Raw genomic sequence first — 26,098 nt, forward strand, 5'->3', positions numbered from 1 at the left:
CCATGGAGCGAGTTCATAAAAGTAGATTTTGTAATGGTTTAATCGTTCTTGTATTCAGTTTAACAACTATAAATTCTATAGTAGTACACGAGACAGTCTACTCAAACTCGTGGCATCATGATGTACATGTGTTCGGTACTTGTTAGTGTAAAATGTATAAAAGCAGGTTGACAGCCATTCAGAATTTATTCACACGAGTCGATAACCTACATCCGTAGACGAGTACCATTACAGCAACATAATCTAGATTGCACTTGGGCTAGATGCCAATTCACGTCTGGCTACCCTTTTCCTCATACCAAAATGTTTAAACTTTTAACCCTACAAAACATGGCTCTGCTCTAGAGGCTGCCAAGTGAAGACTAGAGCCAAGCTTTCTTTTAGAGACTTCGATCCAGTCCTGTTGCTATAAACTTGTGGAGATCGGGGTTGTAGTGTAAAAATCACAAAAGATCATTGGAGACAAGAGGGAGGAACGTGCCTCACAAAGCAATCCCAACATGGCGGGAGGAGAAAAATAGGAACACGTCATTAATTTTCATAGAGGTTTTCTCGATAAACTCTACATACGATCACCATCCATGGCGCTCCACCACGGAACAAATCTAACCACTCGGCTGAGACCCATAAACATATTCCCATAAGCGAGCAATAACGACAAATTACCTCTACAGGTTCATAAATAAGCATGCAGCTATAACGTGGTAGAGGATGCAAGTGAGGCGGTGTGGAGAGGCTGACGACAACAACAGGAGCCAAGCAAGGCGGCGCGGTGGGTTCGCCTGGCCGAGCTGATACTGAGAAAAAGCCTTTTGCTGTTGCCTGGTCACGTCCGCTAGGCCACCCCACTCACTCGCTCGCTCGCTCGCTGCACCAACCATGGTGGCGTTAAGACCCAGCAGGAGAAACGAAGGAGGGGAGAGGAGATGAACGAAGGAGGGGAGAGGAGATGAACGAAGGAGGCAGGAGGGGAAGAGAAAGTTAATGGAGAAGACTGAAGTAGTACACATCAAACCTGTTTTACAACAAACCAGAACTCCACGTTAAGAAGATTGTAACTACGTAGAACGAAACGACACACCTGTCATGTTTTCTCAAACGTGACCATGAACCGACAAGTCCAGTATGTCACATCATAAAGACTATTATTTAACTCCAATTATAGGGAAGCGTGGTAAATTAAAGTAAATGTGCCAACTGGGAAAGGAAGCAAGATCAATACTAATCTCAACCCTGTTTAAGTAAATAACTGAAAACAAAACCCGCAGTACAATTGAATTATTGAAAATAAAAAAGGCTTCATTTTACATGGCAAGTCGAGATGTGTTGGTGAGGGAAAGGTCCCCCCCCCCCCTTCCATTAGTGAAAGGAAGGAGAGAATAAGATCTTTCTTCCCTTTCCACATCGGGCCCAAAAATCACGAATAATATCACTAAATCCCTCGAGACGTCCACGATAAGTGGAAAAAAGTAAAAGTGTCTCTCGTCCCCATCCATCGTGACCCCTGCAAGAGGAAGACGCTGGTCGTGGGAAGCAGACGATACTTCTCACACCCTTGAAAACAGCAAGTGGTGTCGAGTTTCTTTAAGGCAGACAAGAAGGGGAGGGCGAGCGAGCCTCCAGCTTCAAGAACCTGGCGGTGGTGGTGGCCCAAGGTGAGGCTCCCCATCAACCCCACACTAACACACTTAAAGTTCCCTTTCGCACTGTTAAGCCGCCTCAACCTGCCTCCCCACGAACACCTTAATGCAGGGAGGGTTATGTACCAACTTAGACTGTCCAAGTTCACAGGAAGCCGACATTTTTTTTACCAACTATCATTAAGCTATACAGCTTAATTATCATGCAGCATTAAATTGGCTCTCACTGTACAACTGACGCTGACTGACTGGTTTAGTGGGAAATCTCAGGTGTTGCTGCGCTCAAGTACCTGGGGAATAGGATAAGCTACAGGTATTCTTGTGCTAGTTATCGTGTTGTCAACTAAGAAAGCAGAAAATATCTTGATACGTTATATTTTAAGGGATGATTAAGTAAAAATAATTAAGATTCTAATGAGAAATAAAATATCCATCTGTTCCTCCAAAGGTTACTTCAGCTTGAACTAGTTCACAGGTGCATTATAATAAAACACCACCCATACTCAGTCACCACCACCTGCATGGTCATGACCCATCAAGCACCCCCCTAACCATGCGTCCACTACACTATTGATTCACCTGCATCACCACCAACTAACACCCATGCTCCCCTTACCCCCTTCCATTCCCCTTAAATACACCCCCCACGAGCCCCTAAAAACCATTTCATGGTTTCATGACTTGAAATTAAAAATTTACCATCTAAACGTCTCTTACTCCCCTGGTTTGGTTTTACTACCCTGTAAATATCATGCAAACAGTTACCTGACAAAATGAACAATGAGCAGTATTGTGGAACATGATAATGCTCAATTATTAGGGCGAGCGTCTCTAAAAGGGAAACTGGCAACAGGGGAGGGACTGCCACCCCAACTTTACACTTGACTGATGGTGGATATAACGCCAGTCTCACGGATTCCTCCTCAACCCTAAACAAACTCCACAATATCCCTAATCTATACTACATCTTCAACACGCATTTCCCTGGAACTGCCTCATCTGCGAGTTACAAATTGGGTCTGCTGCCTCTTCTGTCCAGTTTAACTCACAGTGGAAGCAGATAGTGTGCAATTTCCTGAGTGACTACTGGCGTTTACCAGGAACTGTGAGCATCCAGCTCCTGTAGCCTCGTGTGAGTAATGTCCCACTCAGCTGTAACTACCAGCAACCTTCATGACTAACCCTCTCTAAGAATACTTCAACTATTACGGTATTGCCTTTCTTAAAATTATCTTAACAGTCCAATGAACTTCAGTTTCTTGTGCTTTATGTAAACCAGCGTTAGTGTAAACATAGGAGGAACGATGCTGACCTCTACCGCCCAAACTACAGTTAAGGCTCGTCGTAATACTTTGTTAACACCGTAACGAAGCTAAGTTTTCCCTGGTGTATACGGACAACTTACTGTACACCCACCGTCGTCCGTCTCATCTCCAAGTTACCGTGCCCTGGTAGCGAGACCCGAGTCCCCCTATTATCCACACGAGCGCGGGTTCTCCCAAAGGAGGTGGCAGTGGAGAACTATAGTTCAGAGCGTGGGTCCTTCCATATGGCGTGACAGTGGGCTCTCCTACAATGATGGAAACTTGCCCCCACCACCCCCAAGTACTAAGACGAGACCCCCAAACAGTGAGCTAAGTGGTGGACAGGACCCCGAACAAATGAGGTAGACGGTGACGAAGGGCTCTGACAGGTCCAGTAGATTACATTAGCCAGACCCATCACCTGGTCATCACGGGAGACATACTGCAGCTAATTTCATGATCCGGTCCTACCATACGACCCACCATCCAAGATCCATCACTTAGGCCACCATTAAGCTAGACACGGAGCCGAGAGGAAGAGGATGATGCGGAGGGAATAGTAAAAGATAGACAGGGCAATTGGAGATAAAATTAAATAGAAAAGGGAAAATTAAAAAAACAAGGCAAAAATGACAATAGAAGAGGTAATATCTAGGTGTACAGTAAAAGGTGGTGAGAGACAAAGAAGAAATGTAGAAATACAAACCATATTAATTTCCCGAATAAGAATGATAAAAAGGAGAAAGCAGAAAACGAAGAAAGGGGGAAAATACCCGATAATGAACATGGACATTTAAGACGATGGTGGGGGAAAAAGTCAACTAAATACAACTAACGGAAAGGGGAAAGTTGAGAAACGAGGAAGGAAAACCTGCAAGATCCAAATATGAGAAAAGTATAAGAGAACAAGGAAGAAACCCACCGCTAGATATGGAACAGTGAGGAAAAAACCGGCGGGAGGGGAATTGGTAGACCAAGGAGGAGAGTAGAATGTGTGGAAGGAAACGGAAGGGATAATCTGAAAGAAAGGGTAAGAGGGAAAATAACCAACAAGGAATATGGAGGAAACAATGAAGTACGAAGACAGTGGGAAGAGATGGGAGAGAATAAGAAGATTAGGAATGAAGGAAGAGAAGAAAGATCGGTAAAAGGAAGGAATGGGATAAGAAAAATGCGATGTAGATCAAAAGTCGAGAGAAAAATATGAAAGCAAAGATAAAGAAGGCAACAGATGGGAGGGGATAAATAGGGCGAGATTGAGGAACGAAGCACTAAAGAACAGATGGTCGACGAAAATGGGATATAAACGAGACTAAGGAAGAAAACGCATAGGAGTGAAAATGAAGAAGAGGAAGGTGGTTGTGTCCAAATACAGAGGGGCAAGGTAAGGCCAACCCACTGTGGAGGATTACATGACCACAACACGTGAAAAGAACCGAGGATACAAACCATGGTCTATACGAGGATTCATTGATCACCTGCCACATGGTTAATTCTAGGACGTTATCCCACCCTGATGGAAGATGTTAAAGCATCACTAATTCTCTCATTCCTGGATTCACCAGCATACTGTTCTAAGCTTTCCCTTAAATCAACGACTGCTTGGGCTATTCATCGACTTGAAACCGCTGTTCCTGTAAGCTTTGTAACTTTCTCCAGTTGAAGTTTTAAGCTCCCATCGGTTTATGGTGAAAGGAAGGAAAACCTGGGTGGGTGGGGTGGGCCAGGGTGGAAGAAGTGGGAAGCAGTCATTCAGCGTGGTGGCCACCCAGCCGGATATTGATCGTCACTTTCATCCTCAACAACCCAAATAAAGATTAGTGGCACCCATTTATCTTCCTTGTCCGGGTACCTTCAGCATGTATTATCAATTATTCACCTCGTCTACCCCGTAAGTCCCACGACCTAATGGGCTGAACTACCCCCCCCCTGACTACAGCAAGTGAGGTAACAAGAGGTTCACTCGTAATACTAGGACGCGAGTCTTGCCAGCGTAAACTGCTACAATAGGTTGCTGCTACTACTACAACAAAAATGTGCTTGCGAGACACTGCAGCATTCGGCTTCCTGTCGAGCGCAGGAAGGTCGATTGGGACACTGCGGCCCTTGGGAGCAGCGCCCTTGACGACATGCAGCTCGACGATCGATCGGTAGTATGGGCGATGCTGCATTACAGGAACACGTAACGTTCGCCCTTATTTACATCCCGGCCAGTGGTAGTGGGCGCGGCTCACAGAAAACGGAAACAGAAAACGAGACTTTCGGCAGCTCCGAATTCTGAATGGGGCAGCGACTGAATCACCACTTCCTTCAGTCCTTATTTTCAGTTTTCTTGTATTCGCCTCAAAACCTTAAACTGTTTTGTTATCAAATACTATAAGGTAATTTCAACACCATCTGAAAGTTCCGACATTGCAGGCTTTTCAAGTCTTCTAAATGTAAACAAACCATTTTAGATATTATTCAACAAAGATTTACTTGTAATTCAAAAACATTCAAAACAGACTTGATTGACTTCGTTGAGGCTAACCTGGAAGAGCAGAGTTGACGGAGCAGGTCTGACAGAAGCAGCGGAGGAAGGAATCTCGAACAAGACCGATGATCATCTTGGCGGCGGAGAAGGTTCACCTTTAGGAGAAGTGTTTTGTAGATGGGATGGGTGGAGGGTCGGAGCGGCCTGGGTAGGTCCCCGGGCAGTGCTATAGCTACAAGACGCGTCTACACCACTGCTCTACACCATGTAGATTGCCCCGCAGGTAGGCCAGCTCGAGGGTGCCAACTGGGGGTATCGTCGCTGCAGGACCAAAACCTCGTCAGAGCCAGCAAGGGATAGTTCACATTACTGTCAACATCCCTATACCACAATGATGGCTAAACCTGGCAAGGTGTTGGCCCTGGTGCGGCGCTAAAGATATTATCCTCCACAAAACAACTACTGTATGAATACAAAGACTACACGTGGCCCTTAAGGGTTCTCTGAATGTGTTTGTTCTGCACAATCTTATGTTTAAAACTCAAGTGATAAGTTACAATACAACAGGGTCACGAGATGTCAAGTGAGTGTGACTTGCGGTGGAGGGTAAGATGTCAGGGGAGTACACAGTGCCTGCACCAATAACTGAATGCCAACTGGCTGAGGTACTCGTCACCACCAAGGCCAAACACGCCGCCCTGCACCGCCCTGTGTCCACGCCTCTGCGAGGCAACTCCAATCGTTTACCTGAAGACTTGTAATACTAAATAGCAGATGTACCTTTATGCTTAATCTCACAAACACAAGAGATGGCACTGAAGTAGAAGCATGTATAGTACAGGTTAAACTGATACTTTAAATGATTTAATGTAGTCAAATCACATGGTCCAACCTCTAAACAATATGAACTTTAACTATTGACAGTCCAGCAGGTATTGGGACTAGAGCACTGTGGTGGGCGTGAGATACAGGGCGCTGATGGCGGGCGTTTGGTGCTTGGTCCAAAATGCTTGGGTGGACGATATGCAGGCACTGTCAGTCTACCGCCACTATCTTGAACACCAAGAAAAGCCAACCACGTAATTTTACTCGGTACGTATGTACTGTGTTAAGAGTTGCCTCACCACTGAGGTGCTGTGGCAGAGCGGGAGCCTAAGGCAGTGTGGTGTGGGCGTAGAGGTGATGGCAGTGGTTGTAAGTAGTGGTGGTGGTGCGGGGGCCGGGTCGACACTGACTACCTCTGTCGTCTAGCCGCCGCTGCTTGGCTGGCCTCCCTGGGTGTGGTTTTCGGACCTGCGCGTTGCTGTCAACACTAGTTCAGCCCCTCCTCCTGCTATCGCCGCCGCCGCTGCTCATCCCAACACCGCCGCCGTCCCGTCCGCCACCTGCTCGCTTGTATGAACAAATGCTATTATGTAACGATGATTTGCAGACCCAGGAATGCATAACCTTAAAAGGATACATGAAGACCACACAATAAGCCACGTTATTGTGTACAAGCCATGAACGACATTCACACCCGAGTAGTGCACAGCCAACAGCACCATATGCCCACAATAAATTCAAAATTTCCTTCTGCCAATCCACATAGATGAGCGAACGTCCCCCCATCCTCTGCAATTACCTAAAAACTTGTGTACGAAATAAAATGTCGGCTACACCAGAGCGGCACAACACCCATCCCTATAGTATAGTTAGCACTCCAACACCATAAGTAGTTTAAGTAGTTAAGTCAATACAAATCACATTTCTTTTTTTTCTATTTACGCTGATTAGACGATCCATTCATTCTTCCCAGCTAACAATGCCAGAATACCGAAGTTAAAGCTTGAAAATTAACGTTTCATAACATTCGGCTCGTCTTTTCCAGTGACTGGAAGGAGTAGCATCAAGCTCTTGGCAGGCTACCAGGAAGAACATAAGCGTGGGCAGTATAGTGCTGTGGTTCCTCAATCTACTTTGTTGTTGCACACATGTCAACTCGCAGCTGGTGACGACGCCCCCCCCCCCCCTCTAGAACTTCCTTTCCCATCCAGGACAGATTTACATAAAATGTAGATGCTTTGTCCTGGTAACGTGGAATTATTGGCCACTTAAACACCAGCACTACATATACAGTACTTTACATAATTTCACTCGTACACCTTCACAAAGCCATCAGTGATACTACCATCAACCGAGAAGGAAAACAAAATTTACACTTTGGTAAACAATATTAGGTTAGAGATGTAGAAAGACGAGAAACAATGGAGATAAAAGGCTATGTGGGCCACCTTGAGATGGGTTGACCCACACGAGCAGTGCAACATACTGTAGCTCATCAAAACGTCAACCCCTCCTGCACCACGTGGCCCACCCATTACCGATTTATGGGTGTACAGTAGAGTAGAACTACATTGTGGACAAACATTGCTTTGGTGAAACAAAGCAGAATTTTAACAGCGATCACAATCTAGTTTTGAAGATTAATGTTCTGACATTTGCCAAGACTTAACCGAGTATTTTCTGCATTAAGTGTACACTACACTCTTATATAAGGTTGACACTTGTTTTGAAGCCGTATGGATTAGAGGTATATAAACCACAGTACAACCCTTTTAACCTATTTTAAGACTCAATTTTAAGCTATCCCTGTAGAGAACACCGGATTAGAAATTAGCATTTTTCTTTCCTTTCACCATATTTTTTAAGCCTATTTTGTCTCGGTTACACCCGAGACGAAAGCTTTGTAAGTAACTTACACATTTCGTTTCTTAGTAATTTTTAGGGTCACAGGTTTTCCGTAAGGTAGGTAAGGCTACCTTAAGCCAACATGCAGGTTTCGGGGCTCCAGGGCTCTACTTTCGTCCTACCCTGCATCTTTAATTTGCTTCATTCGTTACCTTAAGTAATCCCTACCTCAGTTACTGATACGCCAGCTTTGTTCTACCAAAAATAACTAGGCTAGTAAATCGGCAAGAGTAAAATACCGACTGCTCATCCCTACACAGGCATTTTCAAAGTCCTGAAACTGGGTGTGTGGCAACAAGGGTCAGACCCAAAGTCTTAAGTGTGGAGAACATGACCAGAACGGACCTACTGAATATGAAACTCCAACCTCTTCCAAGATAACACACTGTTGGATAACAAGTAAAAGCGAGACAAATAATCCTACATCAGTTCTAATATTTAAATTGTCCTTGGATACCTGCATACAGTCGTCCATCTGCACATTGTATCTCCATCAACCTTAATGACGGACAAGTTTTCATAATACAGACTATAGAGCAAATAAACATCTTGCTGTGGCTACCATGTATAGCTAACCAACTCTGACCTTTGGTACATGCAAGACGTCAGCTCTTATGTCTTGCTACACATGCACTATAAACTACATTGTTCCCAACATTGAATAAAATCTGATACTCCTGATGTTTCTGTTGTGTATGCCATTTACTTTACATTAAAGCTGCTTTTAATTTAGGGTAACAACGAAAGGACACAAACTGTTAATACGGAATGCTGTGTTAAGTCTCCGATGGTGAGGGGCTGTCTAGTACAGACCAACTCTTGATTTTTTTTTTCACTAATCAACATTATCTTCTGGCCAAGAGCCTGTTAACACACTATACTGTACGTCAGGAGCTCCGGTGTCACACGACGCACTAGCGTTACACCACGCCTCATTAACATTATTACCAAATATTTAGCACAAATAAAGGCCAAGTCAGTCAGGTACCCTCGGCTAGTCATCCAGGATAAGCCCACAACGGGTTGCCTTGTCGCGTTATTCAGATGACTCACCGCTATCGGAAAGCTGGTTCTCAGCTCCAGATACTGCAAACATCCGCCACGTGTATTTCTCCACAATCATGTAAACTATATACACGATACTTTTACATAAACGACGAAATAAATATGAATATGCACACACGAAGAATTTAGCTCATTACTTTCAAAATAAATAGCATGACTAAATATTAAATATAGTGAATATCAACAAAATTTCGATCAAACCTATATATATATATATATATATATATAACCAAGTCCATTAATTTAGTTATCAGCACACGACTCTGGAGTATTGTTTGCTGCACAACCCATTTAAGAGCGAGTCATGATATCTAATCCCGTTTATCCCCTCAAGTGGTTGTTGGCCCACTAAACTGCTCACCTACTGTAAGCTACATTAACAACGGCTCTAGTTCACATGTTCCGTCTCCAGAATACACTACTCGACTCCCTAATAATTAGTCGATCAAGAACTTATGCCCACTACAACTTCCTGACAGCACTCGCTAAAGTAACCCTGTAGGCTTCACTATGATGCTATAATTAACGACTTATACAGTACACCAGTTATTTACGTTTCATCTGGGTTTGGGTTTAATATAGATAACTGTCAAGCTTTAGAACAATTAGGTTCTATAGTTACCTCAGCGCCAATTATAGCGACTCCCTTCTACCAGCATCAGTTGCTCACTGGCCCTGATGCTTCTCATTATCCCACAGACCACAGTTGCTGGCATCAGTCGCCCGTCCAAAGAACGTAAACAGTTCGCGTGTTGCTCATCTCTAATCAAAACGGCCACAAATGACAGGTACGTGGAGTAAGAAAGGCGCAACCCGAAAAAGCAAAGGCTTAAAATTTTTATTTCTACGGTATTATTTAGCGAGGTTGAAACTGTTCCCCCACCCCAGAACAAAAAAACATCTACAAAACAACCAGGTTATGTAGATTTGTCCAACCGAATACTGAAATAAAAAAAATCGACCCTACGCTTCTCGCCTTGACCTTGTTGCATGAAGCTGTCCTATCAGACAAGTGCACACACGCGCTGTGGGATAATAGGGAAGCTTGCCTTTAAAAGTAGGCAAGTACTGCCTACTGCAGCACAATGCCTCAACTTGGCGCTTATTTTCAGTTACAATTGTCCCCGTGCAAAAGAACCATACTGAGCATTCAGTTAAAATTTGTGTTGAAGACAGTATGAAAACCTCGTGTGCTGACTTGGCATGGATCACGATCTCATTTTGTAAGCAAATCACAAGCAAAATGTGGCTGTGTCGTTCGCACTCTCCCAGTTCACACTCCTGCCTTGTGTCTCCAGCTTTTCAGACATTACAGTACCGCGTGTACACGGACCACAACGTGGATATGAAGACACATGGATATGATCAATCAGAAAATGATACATAATGATCAACAGTTTCCCCATTTGGTGACACTCTGGAATTGTGTCCTTCCCTCACTCAAAGGTGGAAAATTGTATACAAGCGCCCAGTCATTTTTTTTTAATATATATAAAACCATCATGAATACCATAAGTGCATTTTAACACGAGTGCCACAGGACACTGGCAAACATCCACGCCACGCCTCAGACAAATTCAGCGGAAATAAAGGATAAGGATTTGCGAGGGTAGGTCACCACTCTGCACAGTGACCCCTTTCCCAGCCGGCTTGAGATACTTGTAAGGTTGCAAACTAGTTCCTTGCACGGAGGAAGTACTTATTTGCTATGAGTGAATACTACTACATCCAGTTCACCTACAGTAGAGAAGATAACCTCAGTTATCTAGACATGTGTAAAAATGGTTTTAGCTAAACAAGTTTGAGTGAGCGCTTGTGCGCGCGTATGGTGTCTGTCAGTACAATCAATACCAGACACCGCCGCCACCGTCTGCTGTCTGGAGGGCGCTGCTCCATGCCTCTCCTCGCCCTCTCCCAGTTACTCACCACACACACAGATCTACACCACCATGCACACATTCTACAACTCGTCTAACAATTAGTCTTTATTACTCGCACGTTCTACCCTTACTTATACGTGTTATCCAAAATATAAACCGGTTCAGATCTCACTGGCGGGGGGAAGCAACAACACGGGAACTTAAAGGCGTATCACCAACACAACCTCTATTAACCAACCACGAAACAAATCACTCCGTCCTTCCATTAATGCGAATCGTGCAAGACAAGTATCTATGCAGTTATACAGGAGTATATGGGGGATTCTCTGCCCACCACGGCAATTGGCAGTTAATCGTGTTGGCCAATTCTCTCACCCCCAAGGTTAACCTGTTAAAAGAGGTTGAAACAAGGCCGGACTCCCTCTCGACAGCCAGACTATCTGCCGCAAGTCTGTTCTTATGAGGCACATAATACTTTACACATTATCATACATAAACTTGATTTCTAGTCAGTTGTGCACATAACGCTGACGTCTGGAGACACTCCAACTGCGGGAAGCCTCAAACACAGGTGGGGTGAAGGGCGAAGCCTCAAACACAGGTGGGGTGAAGGGCGAAGCCTCAAACACAGGTGGGGTGAAGGGCGAAGCCTCAAACACAGGTGGGGTGAAGGGCGAAGCCTCAAACACAGGTGGGGTGAAGGGCGAAGCCTCTAACAGGTGGGGTGAAGGGCGAAGCCTCTAACAGGTGGGGTAAAGGGCGAAGCCTCTAACAGGTGGGATGAATGGGAAAAGCCTATAACAGGAAGGGAGAAGGCAGGTGGCAACACAGGTGGGTGGAGAATGGATGCATGGGGGAGAGTGGTGCCACTCCTACAGACATCGAGGAGCCGCCGGAACAGTTTGTGGCCCTCAGGTGTCGCCAGGTAGGCACCAGTCACGAATACCGATATCGCTCCTCGCCACCAACACAAACCTGCTACAACTTCACAGTGCAAGGCGCTAGGTCTTCCAGCCGTCTAAATGCATAATCAAATCCTTATTCAAAGTTAATCGACGTTAATAATGCCCTAGGTTAAATTATTGACTATCAAAATATTCTCTGAAAATATATTTAATATACATGTATGAAAGACTATTAAAAAGCTATGAACTAGACATATGCTGCGAGATTCCCTGACGGGATGCGCTACCGGAACAGACAAGTGTATGGTGTGGTAGGTGTGTCCTGGCCAGGGATTGTTTTAGCGGCGGATTATCGTACCTCGACCAAGTGGCGGCACTGTGGGATGAGTCATGGGGCGGCCCGCGCCCGGCTGCTCACAGCCCATCTCCCTCACACCCACACACCAGGAGGCCAACACAAGACTAGAAATCTAAAAAAAAAACATGCCGTAGACCAAAGACCGACACTCACACACGCATACAGTGGACAAAGGTCCAAACGCCCTACACACAAACACTGAAGTCAAAAAGATCCGACACAAATCGACCAGACATACACAAAAGCCAGATACAAATATACTAAACAAAAACACCAAATATACAGAACAAACACGACAGGCACACACAAGATCAAACACACACACACACACACACAATAGACAAAACAATCAGATACACACCGACTCATCAAGGACATACTTGTATATCGCGCTGGCCAGTAAACACTAAACCTAAACTACGTCAGATTAACATGATTCACAATGAAGAAGGACTCCACGTGCCAGATTAAAAGGGGAGGGGAAGAGTGGTCATGAAATGAGATTTAAGATAATGGTTAGGGAATTCACCAAGATGCATAAAGTACTCCTGTATAAGTATGCCGTTTAAGAGTCAAGTGTATAATTTGAAAGGCGGTGAGCAGTAATAACTTCCTTATAATTAATGGAGAAGGTAATCTAGCTTCGATCACAAAAAATTTTAATACTAAAACATGACAAATTAACTTAAGTGTCCTCTTAAGATGGATCACATTACCGTATTCGATCTCCACGAACTAACCTTTCCCCCTTTAACTGTACTCCTTAACGGGATAATACTGTACGAACACGATATTACAGAAGGTTTAAGATGTGGTCCTGTATCGTCAAACTACCAAACTACATCGAAGTATCCCAATACATGGTGCTTAAAAGTTCTCCCCTTATCTTTACACTTAATTCTTCTCACGTACCAAGACTCATAATACCTTTGGGTGAACACAACGGAACCCGCCCTTGAACCGTGGCTGTCACAGGAAACTTCACTCCATAGAAAACGGATGGCATCGATTCAAGTGGAGCAATGTGGGAACGTAGAGTTTATAGTCCTGATTCCCCACATACTAACTCACTCAGTCTATTCCAGTAGCACCACTACAGTAAGTTCTCGGCTAAATATATCACTATTCTTTACATTTGAATAGACCATGAACCGGCTTCGCGCTGTATACGTGAAAGCTTACATAATCCCATTCACGTGCCTGACAGCATCTGTTGTGAGGCTGAATCACCAGCTCTTGGAAACTGGGGAGCCCTACGCCAGTATTCAGGGAAAACCCGTTGGTAAGAGATGAAACGGGGTAGAGCAGGACGGCTGGGGGGATAGTTGAAAGGGGGAGGGAGTGGCTGGACGTAGACATCACAGGAAGGAGAACTTTAGTACAATACAGTTTATATACCAGAAGTGTAAGAACTGTGTGGGCGTGGCATACGATCCATAACATTTAATATATGCGAACATGTGTAAATTGCAAATAACATTCTTGACAGCTTCCCATAAGCCTCAAAAGAAAAAATATATAATGAAGAACAGCATCCACCAAGTATATACCAGTGATTATCTAGCTTAGAAACTATTATAAAGATGTGGGCCGGGCGGCTTATTAATAATTCAGCTAAGATAAGAAATCATTAGGAAGTTCATATACAAGATAAATTTACCAAGTTAAAGTTGAACCGTTACAACTTTTATCAACCAAATATAACCACTAATTGTTTCCCGTGTGATATTTGAATTAATCCTTTCAACACTATGATGCTAATGATGAAATGCTCTCCTACCTACATTTTAATTCATTCAAGAAATACTTTATCTTTAGATCTGTAACGAAACAAGTACGGTGACCAAGCTGGTTATAAAAGCATCGTCTCGAGAAATCAACCTTATCCCAAAAGATAATCATCAGAAATTTGCATACTTATTTTTGCTGGAATACTTTAAGAACGTTAATTCACGATATTTTCAAGTCCTGTACAGATATACGTGGAAGTTCTCGTGTATTAAATATTGTATATAATAAAGCCAAATGCCCAACTCTACAAGTATACAACCACTACTTCCACTAAAGTAATGAGCAGCCACTTCAAGCCACCTTCACAGTAACCAACTTTCGCCAACAACCCTGGCAACATTGAGGCCAGCGCAGGCGGTCGCCACAACCTTCGCCCACACCTCGGCCTCATCTCGTCAGCTTCTCCCTACTCGCCTATCACAGTCAGCAAGGTACACCCATCATGCCAGGTGCCCGTCACAGTTTTTGGTCAAATCAAGGGAACAAACTTTTTTTTACAGCTTCAAGTTTCACTACTGCTTGGATAGCGGGTTATGTTACAGTCCTGTACTTGTACTGTATACAGTACATCACCTTTATCATGCACGAAGTAGCAGCCATTTTTTTGTGAAAGTTTAATACAGTATCCCATGCTAGCCGCAAAGATTATCATTATTTTATTATATTACTTCAAAGGTGCTACATTCCACCTAAACCGTACTGTTTGTTACATAAAGTGCTTCAATCCCATGTGATGAGTGTCTTTATGATCAGGCTAAACTACACCCAACAAATAAAAGGGGGTTTCAGTACATCCTGAATTATTTTTTTTAATATAAATCTTCGATAAAATATTGTTTTAATGAGCACTTTGTATCTATTCTTAGTTGTCATCTCCGGCATCTTCAGTCGCTATTTACCCAGGGCATTTGTCATACTTCAGAAGTACATAAAAAAGTTAACATAGGAAGCGTTACAATATTAAAGATAAAATCTTAAGTGTACATTGTTTCTATTGCATCATACTCAAACTATATTACTCTACAGGAATAAGAATGTTCAACGTTAATGCAAATTGACGAGGCAACGGTCACTATATTCGTGTTCATACTAACCAGATTCACTGCCAATTCCGTCCAAAACCATGAACTCCTGTCAGCACCCTCCCCGTTTATCTCGCCTCCAATAGTTTAAGTATTCTGCCCAATGACATTTCCCTAACATTCTGCCTAAACCACCACTGCCTAATCGTACTAATCATGTGTAACACCATAGTATTGCCACCTCTTCCTCATTCTCTGACTGTTCCGCGAGATTAAGGCGAATTATTCACGTTTCCGGGGGACAAAGACATTAACTCACAATTAAACCAGCGACCAGGAAATAACCCGAGCAACCCAGTCACCCAGGGAGAGTAACCGTATGGTTTATTCAAATACAGAAAACACTGGATGGAGAGGAACATCTAGCTGGACTAGGTCAGTGGATGCCTACATGGCCAGTGGCAACGGCACTTGTGTAAGAAAAACTCTACCAAGATTCTTTTGTCAAAACATTAAAACACTCCCGCTGTCTATTTAAATTAAATAGTTTTGACCTATTGGAATGTCTCCCCTCCCGAAAGAAATATATTTGATATTGAGGTAACATTGAACAATATCGAGATAGAAACGGTCTAGAACTCTTACACCAACATCGAAAGAAATCCTTCAGGCACCTCTGCTATGGAATATTTCAGTCTCGGTGAAACAAAGACGAACAGGTCTACCAAAGGACATAGCACTCCCCTCCTGATTAAGTGTCTGTTGTTAGGTCCCAGTCCACCCTACTGTAAAGGTGTCCCTAACTTTACAGTTGAAGTGAAGGCTGTCGAGTGCAATGCCGGCCACATCGTTTCCTTGCGTACCAAATGCTTAGTATGCACACTCCAGAACAGCTCTTGCCTATTAGACGTTTCCCACCGAAAAAGTGACTAGATTCAGCAGGTCCTTCACAAATTTCATATCAACATCCGTAGTGAACCCCTACGATAGTCTACGCTATCCTCTTGGGTCTGTTTCTGGCCATTGCCTCCCAAAATGAACCCGAAGATTCCAATGTACAAAATGCTCGCCCATATACAATACTGTAAGGGTCTACTATTTGAGCACCGGTGTTTCACAAGGCTACAGGTCCTATCATTTTAATTTCACGCACCCGTTAATACAATTTCCAGCACTAACCAACCTCTCAATCTAATTATCTAATTAAACCACCTCATTCGCTCAAGCAGAAGCGGATGTACTGTTTACAGTAATATAAATACTTTACTAGAACTGAACTAATTGTGTAGCAGTCTGAACGCCATCAGTTGCATAACCTAAAACACTATAAAAATACTAAGTTATATTTCAAAAAATATTTTAAATGGCAATAGTATGCCACAACCAATAGCACATCAGCAGAGTTACTTTCCGCCTCGTCAAGCTTTCCCTCAAATAAGACTTGTTACCACTTGACCTCACCGCAGCGTCCTTTTCACCCTCGGTCAACCCTAAACGTCTCTACCATTACGAGACCTATTCCACTATATACCTTCCAAACCAGCTACTGTACTCCACTACCTTTGATACCGACTCGTCTCGACATCATTCATCCGAAAACGCGACCTAATTCTCCCCGTGCGTCACCCCCCCCGGGTTCCTCAATGCGGCGGCGCCAACTCTGCGCCATATAAGGCAGACGGGACCGTTGGCTGGGCGGCTCTCCTGCCTTGCCCGCCGTCTTAACCTTGTGGTGCAGGTCAGCGGGCTCCCTGGGTTGCACTTCTCGTTTCTTTGAAAAAATTTCCAAAAATTGTCTCGTCTTGCCTTAAATTCTTTATCAATTCACACTTCTTGAGCTTCTACATACGAAATACGAAAAGCAAAATATTGATCTCTAACAATATTTTATTACATTGCAAATTCCATTTTTCAGTACCTTTCGTAAAAAGTTCTATATAAAAACGTTTCCCCTCTACCTTTAGCAGCGAGGATAATCGTAAACTACGATATTTTGAACAATGGAACAGGTCACTTCCTGATACAGAGGTAGAGTCGACATGCCTTTGGTTGTGGCCGAGGTCGTCTTCCTTACGGACATTCATGGCACAACAACACGCCACCATTACTTGGAGGAACTCAAGTTACATAACCTACCAAAGTTGCTCAATACAGGAGGATCCTAAATGTTCAGGAACTAATAACACGCATATTACTCGAGAAGCTTCAATGCACCATTATACAAACTTGTTTACTACTGATGGACCCAATAATCCCATAACCGTAGGCACAATCGTTATTAGACTCCTAACGGCTGCATTACTAAAGAAAATAGATAAGTCACCATAACGAAGCTATTATACACCAGTTACAATCAGTATGTTAAAAATAATTGCAATAAATAAATAAAATAAAGAGCTTATCGTGCAGCCAGAGTACCTTGGTTACCTTATCGTCAAACCGAAATCGCCTTCTCCAAGGCCAGTCTCGCGTTTCATCTGTCAACCATGTTCATAATTCGCTTTTCAAGAACAGTCTTTTATAGATAATGTTTATCGATTCCACCATTCCAAGAATACTATAAACAAGCTAGCTACAGTATATACAGAGTAAGCCAGCAAATACAAGTAAAATAAGCTGACTGGAGAAAAATTGCAAAAGCGAGATAGCCATATTTTTTTTTTCCAGTTTAAGAATTCCAAATCTTCAATAAACTGATAACCATGAAAATATGCCTTCACAAATATTAGATCCAGCAAGATAAAGAGAGACTGCCTCCTCCACTTACCAAAACCTGGATGGGTGAAATTAATAATCCATTAACCATTAACAAATACTCTATATACGGTACGTTTAGAGGCGCTCCCTTGTGTATGCTTAGTTTAGCCAGTTTTGGGAATTCAAAGTTCCATTACGGTTCAATACCAGTTTTACACTACTATAGAAATTTTAGTAATGTTTAGTATTTTCTCTATTTTTAAGGCACAAACCTCTGGGTGGGTGGCTGGCTGGGAGACAGACAGAAGGGGGAGAGAAAATGAGACCCCGGCCTCCCCTACTACGTAAATCTCCCCTTTTCAAACATTAGCGAAAGCCCTTTGACATGCAAAATAAAGCAGCTTGGTGCTTTAAATGCGCGACCCCAGGTGAGGTCTGCCACCAGGGCAGTCGGGTACATGACTCGTTCACCATCCCACCCGAACCAGCCTTAAGGTGTACAGGAGTGGAGATAGATAGATAGATAGAGATATATATATATAATAGATAGATAGAGATATATATGATATATATATATATATATATATATATATATATATATATATATATATATATATATATATATATATTACTGTACATAGGATAGGGCAGTGTGTGTATCTGGAAAAAGTAGGCCGTTTAACCTTCCCACTTACAAGTGTTCCTTCCAGTCCAATACATCCCGACGGAAGCATTAAGCTGAAATATACATTTAATAAATTCTCTACACCACTCCTGTACGTATTTCCAAGATTTTGCCAGTATCTAGTTACAGTCACTGTCTCCCTGTAATTAAGTTACACCCAAAGCCTACCCATGTATCGAAGTTACGGCCACATGCTCTGTATTTAAGCTACAGCTACATGTTGCTCTGTACCTAAATTAAAGACATATTGCACTGTACCTAAGCTACAGCATGCCCTGTATCGTATTCCGTAACCTCTTTAAATTACAGCCGTATAACTGCCTGAGTAACAGCCATAACCTCCTCCACATCTAAGTAACCGCCATAACCTCCTCCACATCTAAGTAACCGCCATAACCTCCTCCACATCTAAGTAACCGCCATAACCTCCTCCACATCTAAGTAACAGCCATAACCTCCTCCACATCTAAGTTAAAGCCACATCCTCCCCTGTATCTAAGTTACAGCCGTGGCCTCGTCACCATCAATGCCAATAGTAAGTCCACCATGAAGGTCGGGAGGTGAGGAGTGCCGGGCCAGACCACAGTGAATCAATACCCGTGACCAGCAACAACCTCCACCCCACCCGATGCCAAGTTGCAACTTTAAATCAACTGACCGTGGTCAGCATGTCCAACCTAGTTGCAAAACCTTAAAACTGGATTTCGTTCGGACGCCTCGGGAACAGACGGCGCAGCGGGTACAGACAAACTTTTTGTGGAAGGACATAGGGTCGCCTGGCGCGACATCAACGGGGAGATAATATGAATCTGATGGAAATGATATGCTGGCGATAGTATGCAATGATGGACATTGATTGACAACTACCGGTATGACAATAACATTCAACTCGAGAAAATGGGTTTAGTACTCACATTCCTTATCGGCAGCGTTTGAAGACATCTTGGTTGATTTGTCTGAAAAAGAAAGAGGAATACAGTTTTCATCTCGGATAGCACCGTCAGTCCATAACCTTCTACCATACTATCAAGTTAACCAGTATATTTACAACTTAATTAAACCATTCTCAACTGGACAGTGAGGTTTTATCCCTGCTGATACACTGTACCTCATACACTAATCTATATCAAAACAAACCATCACCGTTATTAAATGACAACTACAAATTACCACCATATATTAAGAGAAACTGGCCAATATTGGAAAACAAAATCCATCTATAAACTTAAACCACAGCAGGCAGGAAAATATTAATAGGCAATACATGTAAATCATTAAAACCCACCACGTCCACAAACCACAACACTATAAAAAATCAGATTTTAAACAAAAAATCTTTAGAGGGCAGAAATGTACATCGACTCTCACACAAATAGCTAAAATCACCATAAACAAAAGGGCACAACGAGGTCTATTAGATACTGCACCAACAAAAATATTCCCGTTTTCGGTGCCCGAGCAGCTGTCACGACCCTCGACGACTGAACAATAATTTGACACTAGTGCAACACACGTTTCCGTCCCACGGTAAAGTCCACGGCGGCACACCACCTGCTTTTGCCAAGTGTCAACCTTCACTCGGAAATTCTAAGACTGAAGACTATCACACTAAATAAAAAAAAAAATAAGACTTCTACTAACACTGGCGACCATCGCACCATCTAACACTTTTTGCTGGTGACGATAAGTTACCTGTATCTAAGACAACGTCTACTCGCAACGACCTGCTAAAGTCGACCACCTGCACTAGGCGACCACCGTCCATGACTGTTCGCTTTATTGGGCCCCCAGCACGTGGTCTTAGCCCTCTTCCAACATGGCGGCGCTACAACACTATCTCGTTGTGTGGACCACGCTATTTTTTCCGGTTTATATCCGCTTAACAGGCGAAAGATTTTCTAACTCAAACAAAATTATTAAAAAAATAATTACCTACTCTAAAAATATTCCCTTCCATCACAAAATGTGGGAAATAGTCTGACAACTAAGAATATACTAATAAGCGGAACGTACTGTACCTGTGATGCGGAAGAAGAAGTTGAGGGGGAAAGAGCGCGAGGGAGGGGGGGTGTCTAGATATGCCAATAAAGACTACAAGAGTTACTGAAGATCTTGAGAGCTGTTCTTATCGAGCGTATTAGGTGATATTAACAAAGTACAAACTGGTGATCAGGTTTATGCATAGAGGTAGGAGGGAACAAGGGAGGGGTTGCTATGGAGGCGAGCTGGGGTATTCCAGAGGCAGAGGGGGAGGGGCTGGCGGCACTGCGGCAGGAGAACCGGCACCACGTCAGGAGTAGCAGAAGGCGGGGCGCTTCTGTGGTAGGCCACACGCCCCTCCCGGTTTATATACAGTACCCCGGCCCGCCCCTCGCCCCCCACACGATACACCTGCACATGACCCACGCGGGCTCACATACCTACACCTGCTAGATTACCCCGCAAGGCTTTAAGCGACAAGTGCTGTCCGCTACCACGATCAATTAGTCGTGTAGGAATTTCGAGACCGGCTTTACGTTGATCATTAGTTCCATATAACAATAATAAAAATAAGTAATAACATCATTGTGTATGGGTACATAGCGAGTGCCCAATATCCAAGAATGAACAAATTGCATTCATTCTAACCTAAGTACTTTTAAATTTTTAACTTTCAACATTAACCTAATGGCTTCTCTAACCACTGCCCCCACCACCACATACTACATGAATATCTATACTATCCTAGACCACCTCTAGACGGTGTTCGTCACATGCTTGCGGTACCTCCTCCATGATCAATACAATGGGGGCAGTATGCAGTCAAGCCCAAGGGATTCACCTGCCCCTTGCCACACCTGCAACTACTAATCTAAGACGACCGGCACCAATTACACCTGCCGGCACACATCTTCACACCACACAACCAGTAACCTCACTGCATGCTGTTGAAACAGATTTTTCTTTCGATGGAATAGTTGTACAGGAATAAAACTATTTTATGCCAGATATTAGAGGAAAAGAATGGCAAATATCACCATCGTTTTACGGCCATTTTCCATCCGCATAAAAAAAATTACCTGCATAGCTTTGTAACTGACAGTTTTCTGCTCACTGCTGGTTTCTGATTCGCTTGTTACTTGATACAGCACCGTACTTACAGTATCATGACATCCCAGACTTTGACATAAATGACCTGGCCCCAATGTAATTACCAAATCAGAATACTGTAGTGGTCTTCCGTAGCTAACAAAGAAAGAACGATCGACTTCATTCAATATCTACTCGGAAGTCCGAACTGCTCTATATAAAAAAAAGAGTATTTTCACTAACAGTGGTACAATAAAATTTAGGCCACTATATAAGCGAACAAGAAGTCCCGAGAACCTGTATGGTTCTGCTGGAGTATGATCATACCAGAACCATGAAACCTGTCTGAACAGTCCACAGATCTGAGAACCCTAACCCAATTACTGTACATGCGAATGAAACGGCTATCTAAAACCAAGTCCGTCTTAAGCTTCGACACTGGCAATTATAACGGATTAAAGTCAGACTAAATATAAAAAAGCTTGCTAAAAGCATTCACCCTTTATATATATATATATATATATATATATATATATATATATATATATATATATATATATATATATATATATATATATATATATATATATATATATATATATATATATATATATATATATATATATTATATATATATATTTATATATATATATATTTATATATATATATATTTATATATATATATATATATATATATATATATATATATATATATATATATATATATATATTTATATATATATATATCTATATATATATATATATATATATATATATATATATATAATATATATATATATATATATATATATATATATATATATATATAATTTACAAAATGGTATATATTTTTTACTCTTAACTCAAACAATAATAGTGTAATTCCTAGCTTCATTGATATCCTACTGATTTCTGTCGCAAGAATTTCACCCAATGAGGGGAAGCCCGACTGCCTAGTCTGGGTGCCTGAACCTCATTTACCATACGGATGTTGTTAATGTCATCTAAATGTACACTCGCCAACAAAAGTCCTGTCGCCTCACCTACCTCGGGGTTCATGTAGAGGCAGGTGAGGCGACAGGATTTTGTTGGCGAGTGAACAGCTATGAAATTCTGCTGCTTAATAAACTTGGCTTCCAGTTTAGATTTACCCAACTAGGAACCAGGGTGCCTAACCATCATGCGTATATCCACCTCATTACATCATAAGCAGTTAAATAGTTATACATGCTTGAATCCGATGTTGTATTCAAATTCACCGAAATACCCCAAGCTATACCGTAGTACGAGAAATTTCTTAAAACCTCAGTAAAAAAAAATTGCTGCCACAGCGACCATACTGGACATCAAGCACAGGTCTTAAGCTTCATTAAATCAAATCAACCATTCATATAAATACAGGTCACGGTTTCAAATAAAATAAAGCAAGCCGAGCAACACGACCTTGACTTACAGTCAATACTGGTCACATACTAAGGAGACAACAAGCATATCCCAATAGCTATCGTCCGTCGTCTCCTTGTTTCACACAGTAAGCAGGTACTTTTTTCAGCTACTGCACAGTACCCTTCACTAGTGGGTTTACAGGGGCTCGTCAGGTTTTGTGACGTGTGGCAGCGGTGTTTTACACTCGACAGCAGTCGAGCAATAGTAAACACTGTGGCATCTAAGTAAAACAATATTAAAACAAAGTAATGATTTGACGACCCCCTGAAAACGCACCAGTAAAGGAGACAGAAATATTATATTAATCTACACAACGCAAATGTCGGAAAACCAGCTATTAACACGCCTTACAACATGTAGAAACGAGATTAGTCTCGATAGAAAAATACATCACTAAATATTAACTTGTCCTTTTTTGTTTTTTACTTTTGATTAACCACATATGATCTAGTACATAATCGTAATACAGTACGTAATTATAAATTAAGTTAATTTAATACCTCGCCTAACAATTTGGCTATCATGGTGGTAAACGATGCCTTAAATGCAGCAAACATTACCTTATACAAATTAATTTATTTTAAGTTGTAGCAATAAAAATTTCTATCGTTTTCCCTCCTTGTGAGCATTTAGTCTAGGACACCCCTCGTAACACTCAAGGCCACCACAAAATTCTGACGCCCAGGGTCGCAAAATCCATCTATTTTTATTGGCCTTCAGTTTTATAAAGACCAAGGGTTAATACTTCATTAGAAAATATGGACGCTATTCGGGTAACAATGTGTTGAACTTGTTGATTTATGCAAATGTTTTAAAGGGGGGCGAACGTCGACGCGAGTATGAAATCTTACTCCACTAGACAGAGGTGTCAGTCAAAGATATAGTCACACCTAAAATGTACGGTTACAAATGAGAACTACAGCACGTACGGTAACTCAAAGAGGTTTCATCATGTGGTCCACGAAATACAAGCTAAAGTATCTACGGTAAATGCCGAAATATTATTAAACGACAATGACTGCTAAACGGTGCAGATTAATTAAGTGTAAATATGATTCAGAGCCTCAACATTTGCCACGACTGTGAATGAACACGTTTTAGGCGGGTGGCGGCTGCGATACAAAGATCGGCTGCAGGGAGGGGATGTCAACCTACTCACCGCAGACTGGCGGCTGCTAGTTGCCGGCAAGCCCTGCAAGGGTTGCTAGGATACAATGAAGACGTTTCAATACCAATTCACTATACTAGCACCAACTTACTTTAAGGTTTTTTAAATTTTAATATACAGTATACACATTGCATAGTTGCAAGTAGACCGTAAACTTAGCTACTGTTCACTGCTTCAGCATTTAATTTATAGTGCATTATCCTACAGCAATTTCATTAACTGCCCCAAGTATAATTTTTTTAATGCATTCATCACTCGCAGTCTGGCAAGACAATGTCCATCTAAACTTTAGTCCAGTCCTTATTCTTCAAATGAGCTAATTTGGGAAGTACAATGTGATTAGTTAATTCTGCTTCCACCCATTTCTTCACATCCACTAAATAGTAAATTCCACCATTCATTAAATGTGCCAACAACAAAAGATTACATGAAAGAAAATTAAATAACACTCCATCGTAAGATCAGGGGGAGGACAAATGCTAGATTTTACGGAGTATCGGTGTACGGTATGGCCAAGATAATGTATGAACAGGGAGTAGAAAGGAATTGTGGAAATTAAGTATAATCGACAGCTAGGACAACTGTAAGGGATTTCTTACTGCAGTTAATAATCAAAAGTCAACGCTCACTGCATTCCTGCAGTTGCCGATCAATGAAGGCTAGACAGCAGCGCATGGTGACTAACGGTCCTAATGCAGCATCACTACAATGAATGAATACAAATCCACGTTAGAAAAATAGTTAAAACTACGACGCATAACTTAAAAGATCGACAGTATATATGGCTAATGAAAGGTAAGAATAATTCACCTTTACGAGAAGTGGAAATGATCAGTTAAGTAGAATTTAATGAATGACGCCTATAAATGACGAGGCAGGACGTGGCTATGTGTTACCATGCAGCGTTTCTCCCGGGAGGGCATCAAGGTGAGTCAATAAGGTAAGTGGGGAAGAAGGCGGTGATGGTAGGAGAGAGGGAGGAAGGTCAGACAGGGCAGACGAGGCCAGAATCTCATGGTGGCGGCTGTGGGCTTGGGTCATTCACCTCTCCAACCCGCAGTCTACCTTCCAGTCATACTTTACCTGCTTCACAGCCACCTAGTAAACCCCTCTAAGTCCTAAGAATATTACCAGTCAGTTTATGCATGCATCCATTAATTTTTTAGACTGCATTTATATATAGGTTTAAACCGGAAAACTACTCCAATCATTAACTTATCTAGTAATCATTAATTGCACAACTCGCATTAAAGATTATCAAGGTTACCCGCAATAGTTCAATGGATCGGTATCAAACCTATTACACAATATTCTCTTTATAACTGGCCAATAAATTAAGGAACTATCAACCTAACCATTCCCTGTACGTAATGGTGGAACTGCAGCCCAATATTACACGTAAAAACCTAGCACCATCAGGTACCAACACACTTAAGAACCCCCGAGGAGGTCCACCAGTGATATACGCCCTGGGGCTGGGAGATCGCTCACCACAACTTTCCCCCAAGCACCACTGTTGGAGCACCACCATCCTCCCACAACACACACTTAACGTTTACCTACACTAACATCACCCAAGTTAAATATATTTGTCAAAAGTGGTAACCTATGAAACAGTCTACATCTCAAGCTGTAGAAGTGCCAACAGTACTGCGCTTCAACAAAGCCCAGGACAAGTCATCAAGAATGGGGGGGGGGGATGATTCTACACAGGTCATCGACCTTCCCCCGGCATAGCCACTTCTAGCTGGGATAGATATTAGGTAGGAAAGGGGCAAATTTCTACCGAGAATGATTTGCTGCGAAACCATGGAAAGCAGTTGCCTCCTCGCCCTAATAGGCACTTTTTAATTTCGCCATCGACC

General features: G+C 42.4%; 1 protein-coding gene across 9 annotated transcripts in view; it reads right to left on the reverse strand.

Moving 5' to 3' along the window:
• Positions 1-26,098, reverse strand: part of LOC121862335 (capping protein inhibiting regulator of actin dynamics-like) — a 67,414-nt gene that overhangs the window by 37,305 nt on the left and 4,011 nt on the right. For 3 of the 9 annotated variants that reach the window (XM_042360548.1, XM_042360552.1, XM_042360545.1), the window contains exons 1-2: positions 6,542-6,691; positions 5,475-5,738 (exon numbers count right to left, since the gene is read on the reverse strand). In XM_042360548.1, coding sequence (XP_042216482.1) covers positions 5,475-5,550 — 76 coding nt within the window. In that variant the 5' untranslated portion in view covers positions 5,551-5,738; positions 6,542-6,691. Of the gene's footprint in view, positions 1-5,474; positions 5,739-6,541; positions 6,692-19,464; positions 19,507-19,977; positions 20,127-20,242; positions 20,331-20,568; positions 20,591-26,098 lie in introns of those variants that run through there. The other 6 variants (XM_042360549.1, XM_042360546.1, XM_042360550.1 and 3 more) reach the window with 5 other exon arrangements.

The sequence above is a fragment of the Homarus americanus genome, unplaced genomic scaffold, assembly GCF_018991925.1.
Source record: "Homarus americanus isolate GMGI-L3 unplaced genomic scaffold, GMGI_Hamer_2.0 scaffold31037, whole genome shotgun sequence".
NCBI lineage: Eukaryota > Metazoa > Arthropoda > Malacostraca > Decapoda > Nephropidae > Homarus > Homarus americanus.